Source organism: Rhyacophila brunnea, unplaced genomic scaffold (genome assembly GCF_057557595.1).
Source record: "Rhyacophila brunnea isolate RB1 unplaced genomic scaffold, BYU_Rbru_1.0 scaffold_8, whole genome shotgun sequence".
Lineage (NCBI taxonomy): Eukaryota > Metazoa > Arthropoda > Insecta > Trichoptera > Rhyacophilidae > Rhyacophila > Rhyacophila brunnea.
Window position 1 is genome coordinate 36,102,704 of NW_028233350.1, and position 21,642 is coordinate 36,124,345.

Consider the following 21,642-nt stretch of genomic DNA (forward strand, 5'->3'; position numbering starts at 1 on the left):
TATTACCTGATTTGCACTGCATCGGCTTAAACTGATATATATATATATATAATATTATAATAATATGTTGATCCATTTTTTTTTAAATCTATTGTATATTATTGCAAAATGGAATTTATCAACTAATAAAAATGAATATATTGTTCTAATTTGAAAATATTTTTTTTTGTCAAAACTTAACTTTCTCGTCTCACAAAAATGTTACCTATTTAACAATAATAATATTAAACTGCGGAATATAAATTGAAGCTTCATATGACGTTAAATTGATTTAAATTTGATTTAATAAAAGCAATCTATAAAATGTCTAGGGTTGCTTGTTATATAAGAAAGAGGCTTTCACTCGTAAATGTGTGTTTACTTCATAACAGTGAGATGTAATCAAAGATAAATCTACCGTAACGCATATCAAGCAAAAAACAAACCTTCTCTTGGATAAATGTTCACCGGGACCTACCTTAAAAAAATCCAGCTCCTCAAATCCATTTCCTTCTAAGTGTCTACATTTCGGCTAAATGTGTTGTTTGTTCCAGCGGACTGTGGCGAAGTCGGATGTGATGGTTGGAGGGCGGGGCGCCCTGAGAGGGTAGACACCCCGCCCAAGTCAGCCGCCCTAGCCAGCCGTCGGAGCGCCAGAAACACCAACATGGGGCGGCCCCTGCTTCTTGGCCTCATCTTGGCCATACTCGCTTTCAATGGTAAGAATAAAATTAACGCCTTCAATTTATAATATAAAATATAAATAAAAAATAAAATATATACCAATGTTTCCATATTACTTATAACTTTTTTCATTTTAATAATTGATATATTTTTTAGTCATTAAAATTAATAACACCGTAAAAAAAATATCTTCCACCTTATTTGTATTCATTTGAAAATTATTAAAAAAAAACTGTAAATGTGTGATACAATAGTTAAGTTCTGCAGAGGTATGTGGTAACATCTAACAATCTGTAATAATTGGCACCAGCTCGGAAAGGTTTTCATCTAGTGGTGGATTTATTTATCTCAATTTTGGTGATGATGTAAATTTTAATTTATTCATTAATTCATTATATTGTACAGCATTATATTCATTATATTATCGGTGAGGTGTAGAATACACTTTAAAAATACCTATCGAAACAAAACTTGAAGTAGTTATGTTTACGTACGTATATAAATATTAAATAGGTGAATACTTAAGTATATAATATGCAGTGGCGAATGGTGGAGGTAGGCTGTTAAGATCTGACATAAATATTACACACTAAACTTTGCCATCAAATGTGTTTGTTTTCATTGAACTAAGACTACAATGTATAGATAGTGTTTGTTAGTTTTTAAAATTCAATTAAACGCTGCCTAATCCAAGCCATGTTATATTATAATAGTTAGAAAATATTATTTTTTTCTATAAAATATCGAAAATGGTGCTATTAAACCATACATAGTTTTAGATATTTTATTGGTTGACGAATATTTTTATCGGTTATAGTATGGTTTAGGCATGGTTGATTGACTTTAAAAATAACTGACCAACATTTATGGACGAAAACAAATAAGTGTAACTGAAAAGGTGTGCACTATTTTTGTCGGATCACCCAAAACATACCTTAACTATTAAATTATGGTTTGGTTGGGGCAGGGTTTAAATGAATTTTGAAAATTAACCAGCATTATCATGAAAACAAATAATCATGGCTGACAATGTTAAGTATGCACTATGTGTGTCAAATCTTAACAACCTACCGTCATCCATCACCAGTGATAATAATATTATAGTACGATACTAGAGCTTAGGTACTTTTAGGAAACTGGACATAATCTCGAATCGAGGACTTGGTAATAATTATTGATCACCAGAACTTTAGTTTCAAACAACCACATTTTTTTACGTAAAAAATAATAACACATTTAAAAAAGCAAATTCATATGATAATAAAATATACCTACGTGGTATTGGAATTGGTTTTTATTTACTTATTGAAAGGAAGTTGAGATAATATATTCTCTTGCCTCGACAAAAAAACCTAAAAAAGTTATATTTTACTGGAATGCCTGTTGGTGTTCGCAAGGGTGATAGTTAACTGACCTGTATTCAGGTATCTCAAACAATGATTTGTTTTTGTCACAAGAAATGCACGTCTATAAGCCGGCTCGCACATCACAACTCGCCTCGTGTGCCTGACCGCCATAAATCAAAACTTTCGAGAACGGGCGGCCGGTGTTGCATGATACAACCTCGCACATCTGCCTAGCGACATCGAAATTCGCCGCATCGCCGCTGCTTCGAACGTGGCGACAGTCTGGAGAGAAATGGCCGATTGTGCGGCTGTGCGCATGCGCGGAGTCAATATTGGTCGTTATCAACATGCAGGCTCTATCAAACGCAACTCGACGCATGCAACAGCGGCATATTTTTTTCAAGCGTCGCAGTTGCATTCGACAATCCATTTGATAACGTTTGTATCTTGATTTACGATGACGTCACATCTACGAATTTATCATAAGACGCATGCGGCGAGTTCTGATATGCAAGCCCTCTAAAGGTTAACATGAAGCAATTTCAAATAAAATCAATACTTTCGTCCATACCCTCTATTCTATAGTGTGTAAATACGGATGCTTACTCAAAAAATGTCACGGAGAGTTGAGGTTTTCCAGATGTGGCTATATAGATGCATCCTAAAAATTATTTATATTAACTAGGTTAAAATTGTTGACGTTTTCAATCGAAAGGAAAAGGATTGAGAGGTTCTGCATAGTACTATCAGAAAACTACAGTACCTCGGCCATATTATAAGAGAATAAAAGTACAGCGTTCCCCAATTTATCTTCAAAGGAAATATCAACAGAACATCGCTGCGTTTCTTGGCTTAAGAAGCTCCGTGGTTGGTATGAATGCAGCTGATAATCAGATGATAGAGCAAAGATCGCCATAATGGTTAGCAACTTTCACTGAGGGATGGCACAATAAGAATAAGATATACACTAATAGTATACACTTGTATCAGCTTATACCTGAATGTTATGTGGACACGTCTTTGAATCCCTTTGAATTCAGTAATCAAAATATTATATTACTTTCAATGTTTATTTGGTCAAAAACATGCCTCATAATTTTATTATTCTTTGTGTTGATTTAATCACTATGTAATGGAAATTATATTAATATGCTCTAAATAAAATCATAAATGGTATATTTATTTATTTTATAATAATAATGAATAATTACAAGATGAAAAGAAATAACGTTTTTAAATTTTCTGTTGAATCATATTATAAACTTGACTTGACTAGCTTAAACGATCAAAAAAAAATGTACTTGATTGAAATACTGAATAAATATACTGGAATGTCAGTTTGACACTTAATATTGATTTCCATAGTAACGTCCGTATATATTAATAAATTAGTTGCTAGGACTCACTTACCAACCAATAATAATTTTACTTATTACGGATTTCTTCCGAAATAACTTTTCATACAAAACAAAATTGACTGAAAATGAAATCAATTCTACTTAAAGATAGCTAAAAGTATTAAAAAATACATTGGCATCGTGTTCTGATATATTCTAAAAGTTTCAAATGTCTAGCTAGTTGGGAAGTTAGTTAAAAATCGATTGCAAGATTTTTACCGGACAAATAAGAATACGAGCTAAGAAAAACGTTGTTAAAATCACTCGTATGTAGAGGTTTCATAAAAATATATGTTTATATTTAAAAATGTAAACTTTTGTAATTTTGTACTACTTAGTATGATCAAAACAAAATGTAAGTCATTTGTACCTCCTGTCAGTTTAATTATTCATAAACTGCTTACGGAGATTTTTTTAAAATTTATTTCGTCACATCGCTTGGTACTGGAAAAGCTTGATTGCTTATCGGAAAAAGCTTTCCGCGATGATCACTGCCAAGGCTAAACTCGGAAAACTAACAAATCTACCTACGTAGCGAGAAAAAAAAAAGATAGAGCAATTTAATCTACGGCTAGTGGCAGTGTTATAAAGTGCAAAAAGTACTCGGGCTTAACCCTTCTCTCAGCTACATTTTCAAAACAATTTCTTCCGGATTTCGCGGGTTATCTTTCACTACATTACTTACTCAATCTTACGCGCGCGAAAAACTTTTCATGTGATAATATAAACCGTAATAAAATATTCACACACTGTATAATATTATTAATGTATTACGACAAAAGTTTGTATTGTTACTATTTTGAGTTCATATTCATAGTAACCTAATATATATATAATATTACTACCTAATTAAAAAACACCTCAAAAAAATATAAAACTACTGAAAAAATCATTTTGTAAAAAATATGACACCCAGTGGGATTCAGACCCGCGCCCTCTGGGATTTGCGCCTATGTACCCTAATCAAATACGCTGTGTGTGTCTTATGTTATTGCGACGATATTAACTATTAGTTTTTAAAATTATTCTCACTGAAGCGTTTTTCACAGTACGTTATTGTTTTGCAGTCGGTTTTTGTACTTTAAATCAAATAATTATCTAGTACCATAATTACTAACCAATTTTAGCGCATTTATTCTATTCACAAAGCTATTATTGGCGGCTATCGAGAGTAGTTTATCATATTTATGTATTGAAGCGGTTAATTGTTACAATAAGTTAATCGTCTGAACTGTCAAAAAGTGATATGTTTTAACAGCACCTCTCTCACCTTAACTTTTAGAGCGAGATAGACAGCTTAGACAGCTAACTTATTCTAACAACTATAATACCTCAGTTCATAAATATGATAAACTACCCAAGATACCCGCTGTTACCCGCCGATAGCAGCCTTCTATATGAATAGATACGCAGAATCTCTCTAGTTGTTTAATCTAACTTACGGGGAAATATGTGCAAGTTGAAAGTCTTTTGTCAGCTTCTTCCTTTCTGGTTATCTCTATATAACTTCTTATACAGAATAATCTAGGGCGTGTTCCTAACATTTGGAGCTATGTTGATAGTGTTATACTGGATTAGCTATTACGAAATATACCTACTTAATAATAAACCTTTAACATGGATATCGGTAAAATTTATTAAAAAAAGTTTTGTTAATATGTCTTTAACTATTTAATTGATACAATATTAACTACATAAAATTGAAATAGAATTTTAGTAGGTTCAGGCAATTTTTATCAAAAAAAATATATAATGTCTCAACAAAATAAACATTTCCATAAAGCTTTCAATATTTAAAATATTGTATTATGTAATACTATACCGTTCGTTGTATTTACGTATGTAAGTCATGTATGCCAGTATAAGTCAAAGGTATACTGAGTGGTTATTTGTAGCTTAAATGAAAAGCCATCTGTTACATATAATTTTCCATATGTATGCACAATACAAGCTTACACTAATTTAATTATACATATAAATAATTAAGCACATTCCATATATAAATGAACTCGATCGCTCTGTATTTACAAACGTTTTATTTAAATCTTATATACTTTTTGTGTTTAAGGGTGAACGAAATTAAATACCGATAATTTTTATTTTAAATAATAAACATGTCAGTATCCAAGAATAATAAACGTATTTTTTTTATTTTGTTAAATACATAAATAAACTTACAATTTAGAAACAAACAATAAAACAATACGTGTTTTTGGTAGGAGGATTTTTATTAGAACCTACATCAAAGTTTATGAATATTTTTAGTATTTAAAATGTAATTTGATAAATTTTGAAAAAGCTGAAAAACCATTTACAAATATAGTTTTTCAGACTTACTTTTTATTGTTGTTGGATACGTATTGATTAGTTCAAATTAAAGTAATCAGTAAAATTTATTAAATTGCAGTTTTGTCTAAAAATGTTACTATCACCCTTAATATTCAATTTTTCTAAATCAATCTAAAAATGAATAAATAAATAAAAATACGAGAAATACAGTCTGGTTTTTCAACTACTTCTAAGAATAAATTAATCAAACATAGAACATATAATTGGTGAATGGATTGAATAAATAGAACAGAATATATATTTATAGTTTTACCTTAGATGACAAGATATATGTGTCCCTTTCATTCTGACTAACAACACACTATTATTTTAAATGTAGTAATTTAAGAGACACAAAATGGAGCGAGGTCTTTTTGTCCAGATAATGGGTGTAGTACGGCACCACACTCGTCACTTCCAACAAGAGTATTCGTTAGAAATTTGACGCGATTGGTCAAATGTCAAAAGGTCTTTATACAAAAGGAAAAACCCTTTTTCCTAGAGGTCCCCGGTGATAGTTTACAAGTACTACTGCTACGCGCCAGAGCCTCTCATTTCCCTTAAGGTTTTTCTCCAGAGACACGTCGTAATATAAAGACTAAAATAATTTTCTACCTTAATTTGGGGTGACTGTTTTTTAATTGCTGCTACAACATAATTAAAAATGCCGTTCATATTTCATATTATAAAATAACGCAATTTTTGTAGCAAAGTTTTAAGTAAAAATAACTCGTAAAATGTACAAAACAAGATAAAATTGTGGGTCTGTAATAAATGATGAATGATAATAATATTTTCCTGCTAAAGAATATTTAATGAAATACCATTAATAAAAATAAATTGAAATAAGTTCGTATATATTATCATCAACGACATTTTCTACGCTATTACTGGTATGCTTTTTAGTCGATTTAGTTTCACGTACCTACAAACTTTTTAACTGAATAATATAAAATAGATTTTTTAAGACCTTAAAGATACACATGTAAGACAAATTAAAAAAAATATATGGGATCAGAACCTGCATCCAGATGCAGAAGTAACTTTCTATTGGTGATGCTAATTGGCAGGACAAAAACTCGGTTCAGCCAAATCGTTTTGGATATTGATATATTTCACATACGTCAAGATTACCATAAGTGGACGTTGTTCTATAGAACCAATAAGGTCTGCTTAGGTTATTCGGCTTAGTTTCATATACCTACTTTATAATTGTAAAATACTACTAATATGTACTCTTTTTCTGTTTTTTTAATACAGCTCCTTTTTTGTTACGAAGTTTAGATGGCACTTATTTAACTGTACATATTGTTAACATTACATTTTTATATAATAATTAGCTTCAACCATGCTTTATTATTATTTAAACTTGCAGGTTGTATTCGCTCAAAAATATTTTGATACATAAACACACTATGATTTTTGGCTGAGCTATAAATATTCCAATAGCAATTGATAATTTTGACTTATTATTTTTTTCAAAACAGCTTCATTTTTTTGTTTTTTTTCATGCCATTTATGAAATATAGTACTAAGTATATAAATCACAAATTTTTGAATAATTATGCGTTGGATGTGTTGTCTAAAATTCCACATTAAATACTATACCTATCCGTAAATCCTGTGAGTTATTCGTTGAGTTTAAAACAATTTAATTAAAAATTATTAATTCAAATACATCTTATGTTCACCATGATGTCATATGGATCCAAAACGTAGACTCTAGCAGATTGTTTAATAGACAAACAACTACGATCAACACAACGATCGATGTAAGAAAATAATGTTTTCAAAATTATTTACATCTAATCTATTTAACTTCATAAATATCATCCACATGACAGAAAAAGGATGAAAGGATGAATAAGATATTTCCTGGAATAGAGGCTTAGTGTGGGAGATCGAAGTATTGAAAGTTCATCACTTTATACACGAGTTGAGTTTAACATGAACAGTACAATACCAGACGAGGTAAATGAAAGATATTCATTCAGCAAAGGACGTCTATAGATTGAAGTAGAAAAATATACGTGTAAATGATAAAAAGCTTCATAGATAAATTGACTGTCTTTAACAGGTAAATAAATGGATTTATGTGGGTAGAAAAAATAAACATAAGATGGTATTGGTCATATATCTTATAAATGGATAAAATAAATATACACTTAACTACTTAATTGATGATAACGTATTTATAAGCATACGTTTATATAGGTAGATAATATACCCACTACTAATTTACTTCACTGACAATGATTAATGTTCGTTAATTAATACTGTTTCCATGAAAAGAGTCATTTTCATAAATATATAATAGGTACTGATTAATGGAATAACATGACTTTACTTCTAACAAGTGATACATAATACTCACACTAAAGTATCGCATCTTAGTGTCATGAGTATATAACTTCAATACAATGTATTATGTCGTTAAATAAACCTTATATCCGCAAGTTTAGATGACATGTGATTTAATTTTTAATTTAGTTTATCTTTACAAAAAATATTTGTAACCTCGTAAAAATTGACCATCAGGTAACTAAAAGATCATGCCAAATTTCTTAGTTAATATCATTATACCTGCAGCGTGTAAATAGCTTTTGTATCACTGCTGTAGAGTAAAAGAGGGTCGGTTACGCTGATTAAGTAATTAGGGTTATAACACAAGAATGTGATATAACCACAATATGCCCAAGTCACGTGATCAAATCAGTCACTAGATGCCATGTCTCACATTCTTATAGGAGAAAATGTAGAATGCGCGTTGACAATAAAGCGCAACCCATATTAATGTGCATGTCACGGTGGTTGTCGCCTACTGTCACGGGCCGCCGCTACAGGAAAAAAAGTGTGTAATATCGTTGTTCTTAAAATATTATCAGACTAATGATCCTATCCCGTAGCACATTTTGAACCTTTAAACGAACATTGTCAGTTGGCAAAATCTACCGTAATCACAAAAACAATAATGAGGTCACTTCACGTTGAACTGCACTGCATCGGCACCTGCATGACGTTTTTGTCATATTCTACATGCCTTCACTTTTTGAATGTCATGTCAAAATCACGTTTTTTTTTGTTTTTAGCGGTTGGCACTATGTATTTTTGATAATACCGTTGTCTATTGTCTATGGTCTGCAGGTTGGGTTCTATTATCTATGAATGTCATGCCGCATATATTTTAACGTACGCACACGTAGAAACTGTTAAAATTAATTGAAATTAGCATGAATTATTAATATTAATTCAAATTACTAATACAATATAGTAGGCACTCTTCATCAGTGTCATTCTTCAGTGAATTAACGAGATGGTGCAGGTTCAAAATATTCTGCAAAATGACTAAACCATAATATACCCCGTTTACATGTGCATGGATGTACCGTGCACAGTAAGAAAATGTATGGGAAAACATGTATTATCCTGCAGTTGGCAAGATTGCGTGCATAAATCGAACAAGTTTGGAAGCTTCCGAATTGTGATGATTTATTGCGCGCAAGTGAGATTATTTTCAATCTGCGCCTGCGCAGTAAAGCAATAGGGGCGAACATGCCGGTATAAAAACGAACTACTTATATTACCTTAACCGATTTTCAATACGACATGTCAGATAGTAGTATAAAATGACAACCTTGCGTCTCGCTTACTCTTGAAGAATCAGATTGGAGAGACAGTCACCACTTTTACGTGTAAACAGTTATTATCATGATAGTTTAAAATAAGCACGATTGCCGATAGTAATTCTATGCATATGTACAGGCGCTATTAGACTAAATTTTCGCCGCGACAGCGTGACAGTAGGCGACATGCACCGTGACATGCACCTCAATGTGGGTTGCGCTTAACGGAATTCATCACATAATTGTATTGGTCTCCACGTTATTTTGAGTTGGCTAAATGTAGATCCGTTATACCTATGCGAATGTATTTAAATCTGGGCATCATCTCAATAGGCAGACCAGATACCCGCAAAGGAGTCTGTAAAAGTAATACATACATAATAATCAATGCAGCCCGAAGGGTGATGTTGGGTATAATACAGATAAACCACAAAAAAAACGAATCAATAATAAGGCAGGCAATAATAATATATAAAGTGATGATAAAGAGGTAGCCAAACTGACGAAATAGCAATGACTTGGCATTTTTCTCGGTGAGTGGACAATAAATTGCTGTACAAATACAGTGATGAGTATTTAGTGACCCAATGGATATTTAAGGAAGATTAAAATCAGTAAGATCAGATATTTAAAACGCGTACCATGCAATATAAATATTCTAATATCATGATGAGATTCTACTATTAGATAATTAGGTATCCCGTAATTTTGCTTATTAAAAAACATATTTTTATCTAAACTTTTGTTAGATTAGGTTACATAATATTATAATTTTTTTTAGTTGATAGGTATTTGACGTTTCTAGTAGTCCTCGTTCTAAATCAAACATATATTTAAATAGGTATATCAATTTTTTTTCGAGATAATCAGGATTATATACGCATTTTCTCTTTGAGAGACGAGCTAACTACCAACTACTCCACCAAAATATGCTAAATTTTTAGTAAACAATACAATAAACTACCAAAACTGACTAAAGTAGTATGTTTTGCTTAAAATATATTCGTTAGTCTCCTAAAAAAGTGTCAGTAAAAATTTTTCCGTAACGAACAACTATATTTTGTTCATTGGGTAGTTGGTGAAAATTAATTTACAAAGTTACAAACATTATTTAAAAATATTTTCATGGTTTTCATTATTATTATTATTATTAAACAAAGCTTCAGCTGAGACTCACTTGGTTGTATATTAAATTTATATACTGTTATTACGTTTTATATAAGAGTAATGATTATAAAGATAACACACACAAATATATGGTATTCATAATCATTAGGTATATAATATTATCTGTAGACTGTAACCGTGTGGTATTATTATTTATACGTGCATGTTAAATTTAATCAGAAATATTTGGTTATATAAAAAGACTTTAATGTTTGGCTGAGCTATAAACATCTTAACATTAAGTAGTAGTTGATGTTCTAATCATAATGTAAAGTTAAAGGGTTACTGCCAAAAGTTGGTATGTCTCGAAATCATGTTTTGAAGTAATAGCAATTTGAAAGTTTGACATGCCTTTAATTTCTTTGTGCTTTATGTGGATGTTCTATATATCGGATGACGTTGATTTTCTTTTATAAAATACATTTTAATATATAGATAATCTGTTGTTAACTTTAATTACCTGAATTATCGACTTACCAACATTTCGCAGCAACTCCACGATTAATGGTGACTTTTGACGCCATTTTTACTCAGCAGTCTCGATATGCATCCTTTTGTCATAAAAATACAATATTTATAATGACATAATATTGTATTCTTATATTATCTTGAAAAAGATGAAAGGAATATAAAAAACGATAGCTTGTTATTTATATCAAAGATGTTGTGTAAGAAATAATACTTTTTGAAATAGTCTTTTGGCGAAATCACATTTTTATCACGTCTCCTAGCCTTGAATAATATTTTACTAAAATATTTAAATCTTCGCTATAAATTTGTTTTATCTCTTCCTTTATAGACAATAGACGTAACATACAATATTCTTGCGAACCTCTTCTTTGTCAGTATCGTATATCTCAAACCCCTTAAAAAGTATCAACCCTTGATCCGAACCTATTTGATAGTGTTTTCCACCTTTCATGTTTTGAAACCTTTTCTGTAGCATTAGGTGTGAGATCTGCCAACGGTTGTTTTCATGCTACGGTCAAATGTTTTTGTGGCTCGTTAGCTATCGGGCCGTCAAAATTTTCCTATTTTGCTATTTCCGAACCTTTCTTTTGGTGAATGGTTTTTGGAAACATCACCAAACCAGGATTTATAATGGCCATCCCACCACATGAAAGAGAGAAGAATTTTTCAAATATACATAATATATTATTACATTATCATCACACGCATGACATGCATGAAACCCTGAACTACTCAAGTATATTCCAGTACTTCCAAATATATTATATTATATAATACATAATATATTAAGAAAATTCATGTCGTTAGCCAAATATGTTAAGTTTATCTAAATAATAGATTATATTATTATAGTGAAAAAAATAGGGAATTATTATATATAACACACTAATAATAATAAAAGATTCAAAAAAATGTTAATGAGAAAATATAAAATAATATTTTTACGCGTATTCTACCTTCCTAAGGAAGAAGGCAGTAACTGACTCTTACATACTTCCGAGATAAGTGACATAATGTGTTTTTTTCTTCTTCAAATTTTAGTACTTACTGCGAATTAATAAAAAATGGTAATATTTTTTATCAGTAGGATGTTAAATTACAAATATGCAGTAACTGCAATAAATAGGTGCAATGACTACCATTTTGCTAAGAAATGTGAATCATTTCAGCAGATGTCCATTTTTTCACTAAGGATTTTAATGGTATTTTAGTAATAATACTGATTTTAAAGTAAACAGAATATTATAATATAGCTTTCAAAATTACTTAACGAATGGCATTCATAACTCAATTTCACAAATTATGCGAGTTACTGCTTTCTTCCTTTGAAGATTATTACTTACTTAGAAAATATTGATTGGCTAAGTTTTCCCTTGTATATAAAATATCACACTCAGCCCACTATACAGCCTAAAAGTACCTAAAATAGCGACTGAATTATCTTGTTGGATGTATATGCTTATTTGCTATCTCAGGTACTCAGTAGAATGGCAGGGTGACTCCAAGGTTCAAATTACTAGAAACCCACGGGACAAAAAATATAATTTGGCGACATACTCTGCTAAAAGACCTGCTGAACCTGAGGATTTAACTGATATATTCGTTTAAGATACGAGTACCATGAGTGTATCAACCGCCATCCTATATTTACCCTTTCTTTATAAAACCAACACGAGACCACCAGGCTGCTTGCCATATTGATAATATTTAAATAATAATCACCTATCAATATATCCCCCGATGCTATACTCTCACGATGGCGGCATGGCTTAAGCTTCGGACTATAGCGTCGTGGGTCCCAGGTTCAAATCTTGGGTCTGGCAAGTACACATATTGTTTTTAAATTTGTGTATGAGTCAGAGTATGGAGCTAATAGGTTGAGAAAGTGGCTGACATCCATTTCTCGTAAAAACAAATTTTGTTAATACAAACCCCTACTCTGTGGAGACCCATATGATCCTATTAGGATGAGGACCTATACAATAATATATTAGGAATATATTATTGTATAGGTATATTACAAAAAAAAATCTATACGAATAAATTGAGCCTAAACTACATTCTGAAGGCATTGCCCTACAACATTTTATATTAATATATTGTTTGCCTTTTATTGGGAAGGCATAACAAGCTTTATTATATTTGTTCGTTTTTAAATACAGGTTTTAAGTAGTTTTTAAGTTAATTTATCCAAGGAATGGTCAACGCCAAGTATCAGAAAAGATACCTAGCGTATTTATGGCCATTACGATTATCAAAAGTGTACCTCCACTAAATTGTTCCGAGTAGTAGGCGACAAGATGCAGATCATCTCAATGGTAGACGATCACTGATAGGGGATGATAACACCAAGCAAAAATTGACAAAAAGAAAATAATGTGTTCTAATTACATCTGTAACAAATATTTTCTTGTTAAATAAATGGCAATTAAAAGTGAGCAGTATTTGTGAATATTTACAAAACTTGTTACTAAAGCAAGTATCTAATAACAATGAAGGAGCTGAATATATTTGGCCGAAATGAAAATATGTCCCCTAACTTTGAAAAATCTGATGTCGTAACTAAAATTTATCGCAAAAGTTTAAGTTGGGTCTTTTGAAACTAATTAAATTGCTTTATGTCGTGATAATTTAAACTGCTTTGTGGTGTAAAATACATTCATTATTCTCGGCTAATATAAATTTATGGCAATATTTCATCCAGTTTGGAATCTCTTCTCATTAAAATTATAAATATGTTGATACAAAATGCTTTTATAAGTTAGTGAAGATGTTTAAAAAAATCCTTTAAAGTTAAAGTGAATGTTTCTAACTGTTAAAATAAATATAAATATGAACTTAAGATAATCTTTTTATTGGGTAATTTTAAATTTACATAAAGTTACAGCACTATTCTGCTATCCTAAAACAAACAATCTCAACTCCATATTAAACGAATAAGAAATAAATTGCTTTGAGGTGTTAATATAATAATCCTCCTTTTTTGCTGTAAATAAACAAGATATAAATAAGTTATATTATATTATGGTAAGCAGCCTGATGATAGCACGATAGTCCCATTAGGCAAGATAAATAAATAGTTTGTATTGTCAATCGCGTGTGTGCTCCCTGTGCTCCTGTATGACATGGCATCTTACTAAGCTTCAAAGATATCGGCTTATGTGCTTTGAGAATCGATGTCTCCGCCGAATTTTAGGGATACATTGGTACGACCGCGTTACACACACTCGAGTTTGTGAGGAAATCACGATGAGATGCTTTACGTGACTGGGACATGTATTCTGGATGCCGCCAGAGACACTTTGTACAATTGTGGCACAGCTTCAAGGATTTCGTCGCCGTGGCTGGCCCATTCCTCACCCTACAGCAATGCTACAAAAGTGATCAACGCGCTGTAGGTCTGACATGGAAAAAGGCGCGAGAGTTGGCGATGAATCGAGGAAAGTGGTGCAAACTTGTGCTTGCCCTATGCCCCAATGCTGGGGCATGACAGGATGATAGAAGGCGAATGTCAAGATTTTATCTGAATAAATCAATAATTGTATCGTTACGTTTATCAGTCGTTATAGCCATTGAAGCCAAAAAAAACGACTGCCTGTGACCAAATTATAATATAAGTTCTTGGTTTTTGATATATTTGCGTCATGAGAACCCAATAGCGAGGATGCTGCTGAGATAAGTTCTTGATTAATTTATAGAACTGGTAAGTACCACTCAACTATTTCCCTGAGATAGTAAATAAGTACGAGTATAAAATGCAAAGTAGTAATGCAGGCGCTGCTGTGGGTACTTATGAGGTACCCAAGTAACTGGAGGAGATAGTCCATAATAAAACAGTGAACATCTGGAATAGGTACCCAATTGTTCTTTTAAATATTTTTTACGTAATAATACTATGATAATACAAATACTAATAAAAAAATATTTTATGAAGTAGATAGCTACTTTATTGTGTTAATTTAATAACAAATAATTACAAGATAAAAATAACTTTTTATATACAACGTTTTTAAATTTTCTTTTGAATCATATAAACTTGACTTGACTAGCTTAAACGATCAAAAAAAATTGTACTTGATAGAAATAATACTGAAATGTCATTTTGACATTTCATATTGATTTCCAAAGTAACGCACGTATATATTAATAATTTAGTTGCTAGAACCCCAGACCCTTAGCAACCAATAATAATGGATTGGATTACGGATTTCTTCCGAAATAACTTTTCATACAAAACAGAATTAACTGAAAATTAATTCAACTCTACTTACAGATGGCTAAAAGTATTAAAAATGCATTGGCATCGTGTTCTGATATATTCTAAAAGTTTCAAATGTCTAGCTAGTCGGAAAGTTAGTTAAAAATCGATTGCAAGATTTTTACTGGATAAACAACCACCGGACAAATAAGAATACGGCGTAATAAAAACGTTGTAATAAGAAATATTGCTATCAAATTCGTCTTTATTATAATATATTAAATTTGTCATAATGCAATTAACTGTAATTATAATTATGAACAAAAGTAAACGTACCTGCTATCTGAGATTATCATTTTAATACTTTGGACGCGGAAGACGCACACGGTGCGTAATGACCAGGCGGCCGATCGATGTAATTAACGTGCATTTTAAAGGGGGCAATTAAAATCTCATTATCTATTCAGCAGCGAAAGCGTTAATGACAATATAATATTAAACATTTTAATTTAAAAAAAGATTAGTTGGTACATAACATAGTTTCTTTTTATATATTGAAAATATCAAATTGTTAATTTTATGTAAATACAATTCAAAGTGATCAGGAATGTGTATATTATTTATTATTATAATCTGTTTAAACATCGATTCAAAGCTCGGCTACAGATATTTAACTTCAAAAAACAAATAATCTTAGTTTATAAGCTTAAGTAAATAAATTTAGCCGAAAACTGTTGCCAGATGTTGCTCGAAGTCTTAAGGATTATTTGATTATAGGGTGCCCGTAATAAAAATACAAAATAATTTATTAGGCTTGAAAATATTCTATATTCATGAAAATATAACAGAGAAACAGCTGGTGAAATTATTTTACAGAGAGTTGCCATAATGAAAATATACTCTAAGCGCAATAAATACTATATTAAAAACCAAAATACTCTTCTACGAATTCAGTCTTGCAGACATGTTTTCAGGGCAAATTAAATTACATCCGGTCAGAGGTTTATTTGTAAGCTATATTGTATTCAAATTGATATAAATATTCTGTATTCGTACCTATTTGGGTGAATTCAATCTCTAATAGCGTCTAACCGATGCTTGATTAAAAAAAATGTTTGTTTCCGTTATATAATGCTGTTTTTTCTTATCGAATACCTCGTATTTCAAAATTACAACCATTATTTTATTTGCTAAATAAAATATTATTAATTTATTCTTTGAATGGAATGAGTTTTAATCTAATACCAATAATTTAAATATACCGATTTTAAATAAACAGATCTTGTTTTTATTCGTCCATTTGATATTAAAAGCTATAATATTACTGCCTTCCCTAGCCTTTTCTACCTTTTTTAAGTCCTCTCTTCATGGATTTTAGTCTACACTCACTTATTAGCGTGCTACTGCATGCCATTTGACCATCGATTGTCCACATGCAGTGAAATCTAGACCATTGGCTTTTTATTAACTTTACATTAATCACATCGCGCACACTTGTTTGACGACTGTGGTATTGTGTCTTTTCTGAATTTATGTACAATATGCACCTTTCCTTTCCACGCTGCGCTCCTTCTAACTTCCGGATTATTCTTGGTATAAGGGTCTATGTTTCACAATATACCTACATACATGAGTACTGATAATAAATAATTTCGGAAAGTTTTACCCTTAAAGGTACTTTAACGTATTTTTTTATTCAACAAATAATTCTCAAGATTGAAGAATGTAACATTTATTATTAAACACAGAATATCAATTAAGAACATCACGGACCCACTAATTTTTTTTTTTGAAAAAATATGAAATAGTGGGACTCAAACTTGCAACCACTGGATTTGCACCAATATTTTTTACTGATTGAGTTACGTGCATCATATTTATTTACGTCAAAATAAACCAGTCATATAAATATATGAAATACTGAAAATTGCAAAAATTCTTAAGTTAAATAGAAATATGTTGATTGATTAAATAACATAGATTGGTTTTGAAAAAATAATATCACGTAAAATCGTTTTGCCTATATTAATTTACAACCTAAAATTATATGTTGACTTGTAATAAGGAGGCTACTTGCATGGCAAAATAAATGTTATCAAATACACTCACTTTATTTTATTTAGATAATATAAATTGCATAAGAATATAAGTACCATAATAATTTCAGGTCTGTAGAGTGGTGCAAGCACGATAACAAGTAATCTCGATGATGGAAGGTGACCCATTTAATGCTGAAACTGCACAAAGTATTGAAAGCTCCATATGAAAGCTTTTCGATGTATGACCATTCGAGCTTCCGATAATATGTGAACATTCGGACTTTCGATATTGAAGTGTTTTATACTGACAGGGCAATGCTTGTTTATTTGCTTACGAATAAATGTATGCTGACCATTCAATTAAATATATATTTCTATAAATATTGACATAAATCTATAAAAGTATGACCATAAAAGCTATAGAATAAATAATAAAACCGGAGTAGATACCAGAAAAGTTTTAAATATGAATTTCAAAGCTGTATAATTATTTATTACAAAATAACAAAAAAAAGGTAGGTAACTAATAAAAATAATGCTTTCTTCATATAAATACTTCTTTATAATATTTTTTTAAATAACTTATCACGACGTTTTTCTCACAATATACAAAAATTATAAAAATTTTCAGAATCAAATTAATATAACTAATCTTTCAGTTGAAAAAAAGAATCTATGTCTATTTTTCTTCCTTAATGGAGCATATGGTAAACCAAATTATGGTGGATGATATATTAATAATTATTTGCTTATGTGCTGGACTAAACATATTATTATATTGAAAATAAAACATAATTTTATTTAATTCCAGCCTCAGGGTCGAACCCACGACTCACAATTTCAGAAACGGGCACTTTTTATTTTTTAATATGAGAAAGGTTAATATGTTTTAGGTTTAATAAATCTGTAGACAATTGATATAAATTTATGGTTTTATTAAAATATTTTATATAAAAATACTATTCAAACAGTATATACATTTTGTGAATATTCTCTCAAATATGCTAGATTAAAAATGGCTTTATATAATATGTGATTACTTTGGCCGTTTCCTGTTAGTAGGGGTTTTGATTAATAATTTACCAAGCGAAGCGAGGATTAGATGGGGATAAAAAATAAAAATATTTGTGGTTATAAAAAAAACTCATAGTACGAACGCAAAGTAAGTCTCCGCCATTTTTGTTTAACAAAATCTTTGAATTGATTGGATTTTATATGAAAGAAATTTTTTTCGGAAAAAAATAAAAAGTAATATTAATTATTAGTGCCTAATAAATATAAACGATGGCTGTTCTCTTGTTATTGTATACAAAAAATCTTAGATAGTTAAAAAAACTATTTCCTGTAAATTCTGAGCTTTTATATAATGATATGAAAGAAAAAAATAGGATTAATGAGCCTAATGATTATAGTTCCAAGTGATTTTTCATTGCAGATTGATTTGTGCACATCATTTCACTTAATACAGCTCGCACTAACAATGGTATGAATTACAACGCAATTTTTAGATGTACTCAATTTAAAAAGTTCTAAATACAACCCATAAAATCGGATTTGTCATACATGTATATAAAATAACGATGTCATTCTAAAGCCATCATATGGCAATGCGCCAACGCACAAAAAATTAGTTTTACTATACTAAAACATTAAGAAACAGTTATTGTTGTAATACTCGAAAATTATATGATTCAATTCGATGCATAGTAATTGGTCAAATTCATCGTGTTTACCTATGATGCAGGTGTTCAGAGTAATGATAATATATATAGAGAGCGCCTATTGCTCGGCAAAATGAAACCGTGTTTCTTGCGTATAACACACAGTAGAACCTCGATTTTATTATTATTAACTTAATGAAACGTTATACTATCGTGTTATTTCTCAGTACGGCTACCAAAGTTAAACACAACATAGTTGACCATATTATGTTCTACTAAAATAACTAAAAATAGTTACCGCTAACTTTATATTATTTAACACAAAAACAATAAATTTCAGCAACACGTGATCGCAGTTTTTTAACTGAATGTAATCAGTCAAATCCATATTTACCAGCTACGTTTACAAAAAATATTTAATTCAGCTGTATAAATTATATCTTACTTTAACGCATAGTGCGGAGATATAAGCGTGCCGAATCCTTTCTCACTCGCATTTATGGTTCGTTTTTGTTCAGGCCTTGTGCAGGTGTCTTAATTGATAAATCGTATTACTCTAAATTTGATGTGTGTGGCTTTTAATTTTACTTAGAATCAATATATTGACAAAAATAAGTTTTTCAATACAGGTTTTTTTTCTTGAAATTCTATGCTCTTCATTATTAAATAAGTATAATACAATTTGTATAATAATTATAATAATATAGAAATTGTTATATTAAAGAATACAAAATTTACTACTATAAAGGATAGAGGCACAGTCTACACTAAATCTATGTAATGTAGTTTATAAATGAGGACACATTCCAGACAAAAAACCTCTTTGGAGATCATCTAAAAATAAACTGATCCAAAAATTGTGAAGTTTGCGGTTAGTTGGAAAAGACAGTGTAAAAAATCTGAAATGAACACGTAGAAAATAAGGGTGAAACTACGGTCCATCACGTCCCAGTAGATTTACCAAAAATAGAAAATAGCTGCGAGATTCAACTACAAAAAAATGAAAATTCCGAATAGAATAGACAACGATTTACAACAAAAATGAAAAAAACTTGATAATTAGGGGTTTTACTATATATATAATTGAATAGCAATATTATTTATTATATACAATATTATGCTGGTATTATAATTATAATATCGTATGTTATTTTATTGTCGAAAAATGATTAGTGCTTAATAAACTATTTCTTTTATTCAACGAATAGTTCAAAAAACTTGTATTGAATATACATAATTTAAAAACATCACAAATATTTACCTACTACAAATAATCCTTATTTTTAATATAACGCTTTGTCATGATATATAACCTCCCAATTTTTAAAGTATGTATACCTATGAAAGATGATGAAATACCTACCCAACTTATCAAGTTGATAAGGGCTAATAAATAATATCTATATTATAAAATGATGCAATACCTACAGAAGTATACTAACTTGATAAACACAAATGTGAACCAACATAGGGTTATAGGACAATAATATATCATACACAAGAAGTCAATAAACTAATTAATATGATATCACCAAACTATATAAAACGCGAAAATGCACTCACACCTTTCATCTATTATCTACATTTTTCATTGTAATGCTTATTATTATGACGTCTGCTGTCAGTAGTATGTTAGTGCATTCTTTTGGATAAACTGTAATACTTTAACTTTCGTAAAAGCATTATTGTTTCTCAATCATCTTCTCGCCATCTAGTCGAAACACACCACTGAATGTAATTGACAATTACTTTCAAGAAGACGATCTTTAATCGAAACAGTTGTGATTACTACTCAGGAGCTGAGCAAAATCTAGTCTTCGGTAAGAAGAGAAAGGAAGGAGAACATCATCATACCCTCTTAGGTTACTGTCAATTAATACTGGTCACCTGATTCCTTTGCCGTCTTCCCTAAGGGACGTAAAAGTCTGACGGGACTTGAAAAGAAATAGAAGGTATTTAAATAAATTAAAATTAAAATTTGGACTGATCCGAGCATCGGTTAGTAATTAGGACACTTAATTGATACCTTGATTTAAAACACAAAAACCGATAGCCAACATTAACACAATTTTATTTAACAACTACTTATAATTAATCGCATCGTAATTAAGCAGAATGTCTATTGCTTAATTGGTAAAGCACGTTTGAGCAAATCTATGTGGTTACAGGTTGGTGCTGTATTTTTTTTGTTCAAAAAATATTTTTTCTCGTATTTTCAAAATTATGTTATTACTGTATTAACAAATCACTAATAATATAAGAAAATATGCAATTATGTTACAACAATTATTGTTTAGCATCATCGGCCGGGATCGATCCATAGCTGGATGAAGGTCGCCCTTAATTCTCCCCAATCTTCTCGGTCCCTAGTCCTTTGCTGGCACGTACATCCCTCAACTTTATGAGCGCATCTACCCAGCGGGTTTTAGGGCATCCCTGTAGGCGTTTATTGCCTCTTGCACACCACTGTATGACGGCATTTGGCCATTATTATTATATTAAATTAAATTTAGCTGGACGAAACTAAAATTTGCGTAGTAATTTAATGTACTGTTAGTATACTTACAATTAATATGTTGTGCAAAAGAAGATATCCTATTTAGACTTCAAACCCAAGATAGCAATTTGCTTAACCAGTAATATATTTTTTTTAAACCAAGATGGTCGACCGTAAAATGTTAAAAAAAATAATTATTAATGTTAAAAATAATCTCATTAAAGACTTCTTTTGGAGCGAACGTACGAAATG

General features: G+C 30.5%; 1 protein-coding gene across 1 annotated transcript in view; it reads left to right on the plus strand.

The window, feature by feature from the left end:
• The window catches only part of LOC147064180 (uncharacterized), a 167,004-nt gene that overhangs the window by 63,432 nt on the left and 81,930 nt on the right, over positions 1-21,642 (plus strand). The window contains exon 2 of the mRNA XM_085958974.1: positions 534-698. Within this exon, the coding sequence (XP_085815100.1) occupies positions 647-698 (52 nt within the window). The 5' untranslated portion in view covers positions 534-646. The remainder of the gene's footprint in view (positions 1-533; positions 699-21,642) is intronic.